Source organism: Sciurus carolinensis, chromosome 3 (assembly GCF_902686445.1).
Source record: "Sciurus carolinensis chromosome 3, mSciCar1.2, whole genome shotgun sequence".
Taxonomy (NCBI): Eukaryota; Metazoa; Chordata; class Mammalia; order Rodentia; family Sciuridae; genus Sciurus; species Sciurus carolinensis.
The window spans coordinates 122,366,518-122,379,747 of record NC_062215.1 but is presented as its reverse complement, the minus strand read 5'-3'; the positions used below and the strand labels follow the sequence as shown (position 1 = coordinate 122,379,747).

General features: G+C 39.9%; 1 protein-coding gene across 11 annotated transcripts in view; it reads right to left on the bottom strand.

The window, feature by feature from the left end:
* The window catches only part of Rapgef4 (Rap guanine nucleotide exchange factor 4), a 279,641-nt gene that overhangs the window by 85,149 nt on the left and 181,262 nt on the right, over window positions 1-13,230 (bottom strand). For 7 of the 11 annotated variants that reach the window (XM_047543020.1, XM_047543011.1, XM_047543009.1 and 4 more), the window contains 2 exons: window positions 1,092-1,145; window positions 680-786 (listed from right to left, as the gene is read on the bottom strand). In XM_047543020.1, coding sequence (XP_047398976.1) covers window positions 680-786; window positions 1,092-1,145 — 161 coding nt within the window. Of the gene's footprint in view, window positions 1-679; window positions 787-916; window positions 936-1,077; window positions 1,146-13,230 lie in introns of those variants that run through there. The other 4 variants (XM_047543010.1, XM_047543016.1, XM_047543017.1 and 1 more) reach the window with 3 other exon arrangements.

Genomic DNA, 13,230 nt, shown 5'->3' with positions numbered 1-13,230 from the left:
GAAAGTTATGTCTGATTCACAGAATGAAATCTTACATCAGAAAATAAGTTGCATTAAGGGTTTGGCTATTTTGTTCACTGCTGTCTCTTGAGGACTTAGAACACAATAGTCTCTCCTACTCAAGAGGTGCCTCATAAACTTGTGGGGTGAATGACTAAAAAGATCACTAAATCTGGGAATGCACTTTCAATCTTGGTTCTGCTACTCCCTAGACTTGGGCCTTGGACAAGGAAACTATTTAATCTCTTCGAGCTGACTCTCTTTTATGGTCTGAAATATGGCTGTATTGCAGCCCTGTAGTGAGGATCAACTGAGATAACATATAGAAAGGGACCTGCAGAGGTCTTTGAGGATAAACATGTACTTGGTACATGTTGGCTGAATGTGATCTAAATTTAATAGGTTTCTAAAAAGATACTAGCAAAGGGAAATGCAAAAAATTTCTTCTCATTGTTCATCAATGTCTAAGAAAATTAGTTAAAGAGTAACTGCTTGGAATATTAAAAGATAATTTAATACCCATAGTTTAGTAGTGATTCAAGACAAACTGAGACCTTCTAAGTCTTGGCAGCATTGTAAATGGGCTACCCCTGGATGGAAAACTGAGAGAGGCATATTTATTTCAATTTTGCTAAACATGAATCTGAGGGGTCATGGCCTTCAGACTTAGCACACTTACCTGTATGTCTTGAGGTGGTATTTCCTATCTCTTATCATGTGAGGGGCTCGAGAGAGAATGGCATTTCGTAAAATTTTTCCAGCCCTGAGGATCTTCTCTGAAGGGACCTGGATTTTAATCAAGTAGAAGGAGAAGAGAAAGGAGAGTTTATAGAAGGAAAACAAACCAGCTGAATCCTTAAATCACTTTCTAATTTGGAGTCTGGTAGAAAAACATAACCCACTCATACATATTTACATTGTTCACTGTGACATGTCACTGTGTTATGCTGAGAACTGAGATGCACTGAATATTTATTGTCTTGAAAATGGATCAGAGGTTTCTTGATGTGATGCTCTGACATAGGGACCACCTCCAGTGGTCCTTAAGAAGCGAGCTCGGACGGCTCATCAACCCACCTACGTCCCATTACCTTGGTAATGGTGTTAGCAGGACGAAGAGGAACGTGAGGTTCAATGAGAGGTGTCTGAAAAATAAAATGTCAAAGCAAAAGAAAATTAAACAAAAAGTTCAGTAAGGAAAATTATGGGTTGGGGGATAATAAGAAATATCAATTTTTTATAAAACTCAAAATAGAATTTAAAAAAACCAAGAGATAAAAGCTGCCTAAAGGCCTTGAATGCATTGGCATTCAAAGGGCAAAATTAGACCATTCAATTTGCCAACATTTAAATATAAATTATTAAAATGAAAAAAAAAAACCAAACAGGAATGATTAGATGTTTGTAGGCTTAATGAGAAGGGAATAAATATCCACTCAAAGCATACCAAACATCAGAGCAGGGAAAAGCAAAACAAGATATACATAAACAAGTGATTAAAGTGACCTCTCTCGGGGATGGCGATAAAATACTGATCTGGGATGGAAATGAGCTATTTTATCCTCTTGCATGCAGTGATTTTTATTTCTAGAAAGTAAGTTTTAATTGTCAAATGTGACTCCTTGGTGGTTCCATGCCCCCCATCTCCTACAGCCCACTGCACATCTTGACACAGATGTGTAGGTTTCAGGATTCCTTGACTGTCCCGACAGCTCTAGGGCTGAAGGAAGCCTTTGTTATTATCTGTATTCTTTAGATGGAGGTGCTGAATCTGAACCTTTGGGCAATTTCTTGCTACTCAGCTACACAATTGAGCCCCCCAGTCTCACCCAGACTCCTTTGCTCTTTCTCTGAAATATCTGATAATGGCATTTCCAAATGGAGGAGAAAGATAAGCAAGTGAAGGAGGTGGAAGAGTCACCAGTACAACACTGCTTACCACTTCAGAAGATAAGATGGCAGTTCACTTCTAATGAGATTTTGGTAGAAAGAACCATGGCCCCCCCAAAGAACCATGACCCCAAAGATGGTCATGTCCTTATCCCCAGAACCTGTGAATGCTAGGTTATGTGGCAAAAGGGACACTACAGTTGTGATTAAGTTAATGATCAAAATAGGGAGACCATCCTAGTGTTTCAGGAGAGCCTGATATAATCATAAGGGTGTTCAAAGATGGAAGAAGGAGGCAAGAGTCAGAAGCAGAGAGAGCAGGGTGGGGAGGAGTAGGCCCCACTCTGGAGGTTTTGAAGACAAAAGGGGACAAAACCAAGGAATGTAGTAGCCTCTAGGGGCCAGAAAGCCAAGCAGACTTCCCCTCGAGCCTATAGAAGGAACAGAGTCTGCTGCCATCTTTTTTTTTTTTTTTTAATTATTTTTAGATGTTGATAGATCTTTATTTATATGTTGTGCTGAGAATCAAATCCAGTGTTTCACACATGCTGGGCAAGTGCTCTGCCACTGAGCCAGGACATCCCTGCTGCCATCTTGATTTTAGCCCAGTGAGACCCATTTCAGATTTCCAAACTCAAGCATGATAAGGTGATTAATTTATGTTATTTCTAGACATTCTATCTGTGGCAATTTGTTATAGCAGTCACAGAAAACTAACACAGAGATTATACTTTATTCTAAAAACCCTGACTTTTTGCAAATAGAAGCCATTTACAGTAAAAATAAACTGGTAGCTTTTCCCTCTAGTCCTAATTTTAAAAATATAATCAATTGAGGAAATAAAGGCCAATATTAGTTTAAAACAATGCATGAGCCTAAATATGAAATACACATATAAACACATACCTTCATTTTTATTAATAGTAAATTTCAGGTGGGTTATGCTTTTAATGTTATAATAGCATTAAGGAAAAAGAAAAAACACTAAACTTCAAAAAATGACATAGATGAGATGCAGATTTATTTAAAATGACTGAAATTTCATGGAACTTATAATAAATATAAAGCTGCTCCCCTGCCCTTTACACTGCAGTCATTTCCCCACCTCCCAACTTCTTGTCAGTCTGTGAACATCCTAGCTAGCTATTGGTTCATCAGTCAGCTTGCAAGTATCCTTCTCAATTATTGGTCCCCTATTAACCCTTGGAATTCAACTGCTTAAGGATAGCTCCCCTGCCATTTTTTTCCATTCTCTCTCTCCTCCTCACTTTTCACTCTCTCTTTTGTGTGTGCTGTCTCTCTCTTCCTCTCCTTTTCTCTCTTACCCTGCAGGGAGACACTCTGTTTGCTTAATAAACTCTCTTATGTGAGTTCCCATGTTTGGAGAGGTTTCTGGGTTCTTACAGAACTTACTTAAATACTTCAGTCACCCCACTGACATCTAGTAGACCTTCTTCCCCTTCCTGAAATCACCCATAGATCAAGTGTTAAGTACTATGACAGCACTTTAGCAGCACCCTGTTTACAACCCACATAGATCAAGGAAGATCAGTGTGGTCCAATTCAACAGTGACTTTAAACAGAGACCAACTCTGCCCTGAAAAAGTCCAGGCTCCCTTACAGCAGACCCGAAGATGGGAGAGGGATCATGATTTACATCAAAGTCTCAAAGAAGATGGAGAATTCTGTGACGGCATATCACCTGGGACAACATTCAAAGTGCCCATCATCATACACAACAGGGCTTTGGAAGTGAGCTGTTAAACAAGCTGGGTACTTGCCAGCAGTTCTCATGCATTTAGCCTCCACCTTATGCAGGTTGGTTTACCGGTCTAGGATTGTGCCTGGTTCTGTATTTTAACAGTAAAGGCCTCTGGTTATTCTTTTTTTTTTTTTTTTTTTTTTTTTTTGTGGTGCTGAGGATTTGAACCCAGGGCCTTAGTGCTTGTAAGGCAAACTACCAACTGAACTATATCCCCAGCCCCTCTGGTTATTCTTGAAAATAACAGTGGAAGCTCATTTTTCTTCCTGTCTTGGAAGAAAGTAGTCTAGATGTGGGTTTAGCTTCCCACGTCACCTTTTCTTTCCTGTGAAAAACTAACTTTCCTTTACAATGGTCTTCGAGAGGCTGGTGAGCTTGGGGTCCACAGGACACCTATGCTTGAGGACAGCTCATAAATATTTTCTGGCAGACTCAATAAAACATTATGTAAAGGCGACATCTTTTTGTTTCTACAGAGATGGCTGTATTTTAACAAAATGCTCATGAGTTGTCCCCAGGTTAGTTGATTTTGTGGGAAAGCTCCCTTGATGGTTCCTTGGAACCTTGAAAAGAAAGTACTACTAAAGCTGGGGAAGCATCAAGCTTCAACCAGAATTTTCCTTTTGATCTGCAACTTCTGAAGACATAAAATGTACACAAGGTTGTCTTTTAGCTAGACAACTGTAGTTCAGCTCCAGGAACGAGAGGCTGTTTCATCTGTTGAAAGGCAGTGTTCTCAGAACCTTCTCCAGCTCAAGCATTTTAGGCTTAGGGGCGACGCCATGAATGGATGCTTTGAGGAGGGGATGCCCCATTATTTAAATAAAACCTCCAAGGGACACATCAGGTGAAAGCAGGGAAAGTGTTGTTTTGAGGACATGGGAATCTGTCTTTGAAAGGGACAGTACATTCAGTTCGGCAACATCCTACATTCTAAAGACCCCATGGGTGCCTAACAGCCCTGTGTTGTGAGACAGCATTTGTGACAGGCAGCTGGGTCCATTGGAAATCATCACTGACCAAGGCCTGTTCAGAGACCTCGCTTGTTTTTGGATCCATTTGTTTATTTCTTTTTTGTTTTCCTTTGGCTTTCAAGTAAGTTTCCTTTTGAGAATTTCACCTTAGCTGTGTTACTGAGAAAGAAGGCAATTAATTTCATTTTATGAATGACTAGGTTAAACAGAGGAAGGAAAGACAAAAACATGGTGAGAGTGGAGAGAACTCAAGTGAGGAACTCGCCTTAGGAGCAGGTTTACACGTATCTGGCATGCTCCTTATCTGTGCTATCTCCTTATTTTATTATTATTTTCATATTAAACTGAGAAAACTGAGGACACAGACATGCAGGGACTGGCCTGAGCTCACACAGCTAATAAGTGGAATTGCTGAGCACTGATTCCAGGCTTAGTTCGCTCTAGTGTTTACACTGCAGGTACAATTACCCCATCTCACCTGCCCTTTTCCTCTAGAGACATCTTGGCTCACGGTTTGGAAGAGTTCAAGAGCACTGACAAAAGTGTACCTAAGCTTTTAGATGCCATCTTAGGAATTCCACCAATAAAAATTTCTATTGACCTTCTGAGATTACACCACAGCATCATGCACCATGCTTGGTCAGAATCAACTTTTTAAAAAGCGACTTCATAATAATGGAGCATTTAGCATTGAGGGGCTGTTGCATCAGGGCTAAAGTAAATATGCCAAGGAGTGGGACAGCAGTAAAGTCTACCTGGGAAAATGGGAGCCACTTGGAGGACTGATCACAGAGGGAATTCAAGGTTGGGAAGTAGTTTACCAGTGGTGGAACAGTTGGGAAGCCAGACAGCTCTGAGAGGACCCCAATGTTAGCTAAGCAGGAAGCGCATGGGGAAAGGGATAGAGAGAGGAAGAAGCAGTACCAGGGTTTGAGCCAGGTGTTCTAGTGGACACTGGAGCCTCGAGGTAGAGACCCTGCCAGGGAGGCTGCTGCCCTCTGGGCCAAGAGGAAGGTGAGACCTTCTAGTGTCCAATTTCTCTCCAGCCAGAACCAAAGAAATAGGGAAACAAATTTTATTTTATAAATCATCAGGTTAAACAGAAGAGGAAAACAAAGAGTATGGTGACATTAGTGAGAATCAAAGCAAGAAAAGCAACCCAAAGGCAAAAAGAAGGACAGGGGAGCCCAGGAAAGATGTTCCAGAGGCCAGTCCCCTTGTAGTGCATGACAGAGCACAGAAAGGGCAAGGAAACACCCTGAGTGTCAGGCCCAGTACAGCACAGCAGGGTCGCAGTAGCCACAGCCTGGGAAGGGGTTCCCTGCTGCAGAACCCCAGCCCCCAATCAGCTTGCTGTCCCATATCCTCCAGGGACGCCTCCTGTTGACTACAGGCAAGAAAGGTAGTTGGAGCTTGGATGGGGGCCAGTGCAGAGCAGGGGCTTCATTAGTGATTGTCTGTTCCTAGAGCTTCCCCCAGATTTGACCCATAGTCAGAAAACACAAATCACAAAGAGCCCTACAAGCCATGGACCCCTCTCTGATTAAATTTCATACATTTCAACACATCAATCATGTGCTGATAAAATTTTTTCCTTCCTACCTGGGCATGAAAGAATCCAAACTGGACGGTGCAAATGTGATCCTTGAAAGCTAGGCAGGGAGGACAGATAAAGGCAGAGGCATTCAGCTTCCGCTCCGCTTTTCTTGGCCGCCTCTCCTGAAGACTTCCCTCAGGATTGACCGTAATTGGTTTTTGTTTGTTTCTGGAAAGGGGATGCTCTTTCTACTGCTTTTTGTTATGTTTATATTACTATTGAAAGGGAGAAACAGGAAGGGAAAATACTCCTTTTGGCACCAGAGCCAATTCAGAAATACTAATCAGGTGATGGAAAATATGAATTTAGCCTGCATTACAAGATGCACAATAACTCCCCAGTAGATTATAGTGAGGCATAAGACCCTGTAATAGACCTTTGTGAAAAACCATATTCAGACCCTTTTGAAAGGGGTGCTAATTCTTTTTACCCAAGTATTTGCTCACAGAAGCCTTTTGCAAGGCACAACATCTTAAACCAAGAGAGGAGAATAACAAGCTAGATTGGGACACAAAGCTTGTGGCAGAACCCTGGCAACACGGAGCAACAAAAAGTCATGAGAGTTCACAACCAGCTGGATTTGAGGATTTAATGAAGGCCAATGGTGTGCAGAGCAACGCACGCGGTCAAAATGCTGGGCTTGGAGGAGGTGCCTGGTCTAAATGAGCTCGTGATCTTGCAGGGAAAGCAGAACTTCTATGGGTTAAACAATTAGCACAAGCATCTGAATCCACTAATGAATGCTATGGTAGTGTGGATTTCAAATTCCCACTTTTCTTATTTCAGATGAGAAAATCTTTAGGAAAATAGTGGAATAAGATCTAGCTTTTTTTTTTTTTTTTTTAGTGAAAATGCTACGATTTAAGGAGTTACTTTCTCTTGTTTCGACATTTCAAAATACTATTACTGAGGTCTTTGAAATGTAAGTTGTCTTATAATAATTATCACTCCTTGGTACTGATCAGATGAAATGAAATTAAGGACTAAGTCAGAGTCACAGGCGGATTTTGCCACTTTGAAATAATCACATAATTCTTTCCATTTGTGAAGTAATAGATATCATCTATAGACTTGTTTGGTTTCTGTTAGCTCTTCTTTCTGCCCAGTCTTTCCTAACTCAAACTGGCTTACAGACTTCCAGTTTCATCTTGGATAAGTAAAGAGATTAAAAGTTGTCACTTGTGTCCTTACAATAAGAAAAGCCTGAACAAAGTGAAAATAATGACTTCTAGGCTTATCAGAGCTGCAAGGCAAAGAACCAAAAAGATCTCCTAGTGCTCTAGCAAGGGGACAGGAAGTGCAACCACTGTGAAATACATCCAGAACATTCTCCATAGTGAAGGCCTAATCTCCAGGGAAAAGACTTTGTTAGAGTTTTATCCCACCTGGGAGAAGGGAATCTCTCTGACTTTAGCCTTCTGTAGCTTTTCTGCATCAACTAAGAAGGGAAAAAAGAAACTAAGAAACAGCTGTGATAGTCACAGTCTGGTCCCCGCTGACACCAGTAGTTCTTACTGCAAGGACTGGAAGATGCAGACTCTGCCTAAGGAGGAGTTCTTAGGGAATCCCAGAGACAAGCAGAGAGATAAGCGAGGGCATTAGAAGAATTTGAAGCCTTGGACACAACTACAGCAAACATTAAACACCACCAATCTCCTAGTCAGATTAACACAAAATCTCATGCTAATGGCCTACTTATCTGAATGCCCATGACTGATAGAGGCATCATTTCTGGCTTTCAACAAAACAAATTAGAAGGCAGGTTAAAAGGTAAAATACACACACACACACACACACACACACACACATACACACACTTGAAATACACAAAGTAAACATCAGAATGAGACAGATGTGACAGAGATTTTGGAACTGTCAGGCAGAAAATTTAAATGGACTATGCTAACTATGGAATATTATTTCATTGATAATACTAATGGGAAATTGAGGTAATATGTAAGAATCTATTTGTTAAGGTAGGCAGAGAAACAGAAACTCTGAGAAAGAATCAAAGGAAATCCTAAAGATCAAAAACACTGAAATATAAAAGCAGAAGGATCTTGATGGACTCATCAGTACAATAGACAAAGCCAAGGAAACATTTAATGATCCTGAAGATGGGTTGACAGAAATTTCCCAAGCTGAAATGCAGATAGAAAAAAGAAATGGAAACCACCCATAATATCCAAGAACCCTGAGACAATGGCAAAACACACATGTAAATGGAATAACACAAGAAGAAACAGGGAAAGAGAGAATGGAACAGAAGAAATAATTGAAGCAATAATGGCTGAAATTTTCCCCAAATTAATGATAGACCCCAAACCACATATCCAGGGAGCTCAGAAAGCACAAAGCAAAATAAACACCACAACCTATACCTCACCATATCACATTCCAACTGCAGAAAACCTAGGAGAGGGGACCTTGTGAAAGAGGCCAGAAGAAAACACAAACTTACAGAAGAACAAGCACAAAAATTACACAGGAATTTTTGTCAAAAACCATGCAAGCACAAGGAGAGCAGAGTGAACTATTTTAAATGTTGAAACAAAGGTACAATGTAGAATTCTACATCCAGCAAGAGTATCCTTTAGAAGTGAAGGAGAACAACTGAACTACAAACTTAAAAATGATTTAGATGACAGATTTTAGGATATGTTTACCATAAAAAAAAGGGAAATGCAGACTATTTCCGACAAAAAAACTGAGGGAATTAATTGCTAATCGACCAGTCCTGCAAGAAATATGAAAAGAAATTCTTCAAAAAAAAGGAAAATGATAGAAGTCAAAAATTCAAAGTTCCATGAATACATGAAGAAAATCAGAAAAGGAACAAATGAAGACAAACTAATTTTTTTTATTTTTACATTCATAATTGATCTAAATGATAACTTTGAAGTAAAAATAATAGCAACATAATGATTCTAGAATATACATATTTGGGGGGGGTACCAGGGATTGAACCCAGGGGTTCTTAACCACTAAGTGACATCCCCAGCCCTTAACATATTTTATTAAGAGACAGGGTCTCACTAAGTTGCTTAGGGCCTCACTAAGTTACTGAGACTGGCTTTGAACTAAGGATCCTCCTGCCTTAAGGATCCTGGGACTGGGATTACAGGCATGTACCACCACACCCAACCTAGAATATGAATAAATGAAGTGGATATCAAAAATACTGATGGGAGGGAGGGATTGGGAATGATGTGCTGTAAGGGACCTGTGCTATATGTGAAGTGCTTCAGGGTTATTTCAAGGTGAACTTAGATTAGTTAGAAAGGATTACAAGTTCTAAGGCATTTAAAATTTTAATTTTAAAATTTAACAGTACATTTGATATGCTAAGAGAAGAGACAAAATGAAATCATATAAAATTCTCAAAAACAAAATGTCAGCAGGAAAAGAAACAAAAAACTTCCAGGACTAGAAAATTAATGATCTGTTACAAACAGCAGGTATTAATCCAATTATAGCAATCGTCATTTTAAATGTGATTTGTTTGAATGCACAAATGGAAAGACTGAGATTGTCAGAGAGGACACAACTAGATGCTGTCTCCAAGAAACCCACTTTAAACTTGAAAGCACAGACTGGTTAACTGCAAAGAGTAGAGGAAGATGTGGGTGCCAACTCTACAGTGAGAAAATGGAGCAGGCATGTTAATTTCAGACAAGATCTTGGAATTGGGAGAGTTACCATGGATAAAGAGGGGTATTACATACTAATAAAGGGGTCAGTTTGAAGACACAATCATCCTAAATGTGCATGCATCCAACAGAGAAGCTCTAAAATAAGTGAGGTGAACACTGAGAACTGCCAGGAGCAAGAGACAAACCCACTGTCATGAGGGTGAGTGGACACCCACGTGAGTGTACATCCTTGCTCTGCTACTAGGAGGGCCCGGAAGCAAGGCCACCCCCACCCCCCAGCAATGAGGTCCCAGTTTATGGTTTCTAATGCTAGTCTCCATAAAAGCAACTAGGGTTCCTTGGAGAAGTGGCTGATGCTAGGACCTGGGTGGGAAATAGTAAGAAGACTTTTGAGTGTATACCCTGTGCCCAAAGAAAGGAAATGCTTAAAAACTCACAATCAAGCAAATCCCATAACGATGTGAGCACTTCAGACAGACACAGGGCCAACTGAAAGAACTTCTAGTGACCAAAAGCTACAATAACTTGAGTAAGAAAATATAGAAAACAGTACTGGATTATAATCTAATGTATAAAATAAATATCCATGAGTCCACAGTGATATATATATATAAATGACTGAATTAACAAATAAATGTGGGAGAAGAAACAAATTTCCCATGAAAAAGAATTCCAAATAATTTATGTAGCTGCTGTGCCCTGAAAGGGACAGATCAGAACACCCAGTTTTCAGTGTGACTGTGCATAATGACTTCTTTCCTAAGAGTACACAGCAGAGTACAGTGGGAAACATAGCAAACACTACCTCAGCGATCAGGGCCACCATCACAGTGATCAGTCATGTCAAGATCATGTGAAGGAAATGGCATTTGATCTCTGTTTTTCTTCTCCCCAGACCCACAGCCCCAGTCTAATAATGAGAAGACATCTGATGATTCCCAACTGAGGGACACTTCTACAAAGTCTTCCTCTTGGCTATACGACAGTTTCTTAGATGTACTAGTACTCCTTAAAGCTGGGGCCAGGCATGGTGGTACATGCCTGTAATCCCAGCAGCTCAGGAGGCTGAGGCAGGAGGATCTCAAGTTTAAAGGCAGCCTCAGCAATTTAGGGAGGCTCTAACCAACTTAGCAAGACCCTGTGTCTGAAACATAAAAAAGGGCTGAGGATGTGGCTCAGTAGTTCAGAGCACCATTGGGTTAAATCCCCAGTTAAAAACAAACAAACAAACAAACAAAATAACCCAAACTATCAAGGTTATTCAAAGTAAGTTTAAGAAACTGTACAACCAAGATACTAGCATCCGAGATGCTGGAGCATGACCAAAAGGAGTGGGAAAGGCCGGCCACACACTCCCACCAAAGCTGGGACTACGATTTTAGCCTCTTCAGGGATCCTAATCCAGTAAATGCTGCAAGTTTAAAAAATGATCATGACTAATCCTTAATGGCTGCAATAATACAAAAGTGTTTGACTGACAAAACACTTATGGATTGAGACTGAGGTGTTTTTATGGTTGCTAAGTACCAGTGGGAAAGAAGACTTTCAAGTTAACACAGTTCCTGTGGGCAGGAGTGGAAGGAGATCATTTCACTTGTATAGTTTACTGAGTTGAGACTTCTCAAGACAACCAAAGAAATATATATATCCAGATATGTTTTGAAGTGGGTTGTAAATCAGAGAAATTGAAACCTACAGTTTGGTCCCAGGCTGTGCTTCTGGACAAAGACTGTCCTACCTCCCAGCATGCACTAGCAAATACTTTGAGTTTCCCTCCAACATACCCCAGTGTAATGCCTGAAGGTGGCATGTCTTTAGAATGATCCTGCCAAGCTCTGATTTACAACCTAAGATTGCTTTTGATTTCTTCTAGAGGTGGGAGACAGCTCCATTTGCTATTAATTTTTAATAAATAGGATCTTCTGAGTTCGTTTTCTATGTGATGTATCTACATTTATCCGACAATCCAAAGCCAGATATTCAGAGGTGAAAACAAACTGCTAACTTTAGAGTGGCACCGGTTCTTACCTGTTGGAATAGTTCTCTTTGAGTTCTTACACAGTGGTTTATTTTTTTCTTCCAAATTGGCCTGATCAGGCTCAGACTTTCTCATACTGGCAAAACCAGTATCACAACTAAATCTTCGGCTAAGAGGTACACAGAAGTTAACCATAATATTCCACAGAGGCCACCGCCCACTTTGGAGTATCAACTCTCACAATTTTAATACTATCTCTGTGAAGAATTATTAATCCAAGTTCCCTCCTCTTTTTATAAATCTTAGCTCTGGCTTTACTATTCACTCTCATTTCCATTTCAAGCAATTCTGGCAATAAAGCCCAAATTTGGGAATACTGTTTAGCACTTAAGAAAAACAAAATGAATGTAAGATTTAGAGACATAGTTCAAGGCTTGCCACTTTTAAGGATTAATGCTTATTAACACAACGCTAGAACACCATGATGTTTGCCTTTACAATCTCAAATTTAAAGCTGAGAATGGCAAATACTGAGAGTTTTGAGATTTATTTAATATTTTAAAGTAAAGTAAATAAAGAAAAGCTATGGCTGAAGCTCTACTTTGTCTGAAGCCAGGGAGTCAAGCCCCTGCTGTGTATATTCCAATGGCAAGTGATTTGTAGAACACATTTTAGAAAATGCTCTTATGCTAAAATGCTAAATTAATTGGCCTATACAAACCAATGTAAATACATAATACCTCCCCTACTCCTCTCCCACACAAGTGGTATTTGCATTGTCCTGAACCTTGCTTTTTTCACTTAATGATGTATCTTAGAGATTTATTGTAAGAACATAAAGAGCTACCTAGCTCTATTTTTGCACTTATGTGCACTTTTTGGTAGCTGCATGGTATGCCATTGTATGGTTATGCCATAATTTAATTAACAACCAATTACTGATAAACATTTAACATTGCTAACCCGAATCTAGTGCATTTGTAATGAAAAGATCAAGGCAATAAGAAATTATGGGATATTTTATTATCCCTGTGTCCTTGAAAACCTAGGAATCTCACTACAGGAGAAAAGATAGATACAGTTTCACAACAATGATCAAACAAATAGCTATGAATATCTTGACTTAAAATTCCATTCCCACAGTAAAAAATCAAGGTATTTTGGGAGACATGATTGATTCTAGCAGTACATTGAGATAGGACACTGGAAATCAGAGTGTTTCTTATTTTTCTGGCATTCTGCTATTTCTCAGAGTTCATGAAATGTGCTAAAAATACAGGGGATGACCTACAGGACTCAAAAGTCCTTAAATCACTAACCGCAGTGGCCACCATGTAGAAGACAATGGGAAAGACCAGACCTCTCTTGGGTGCACA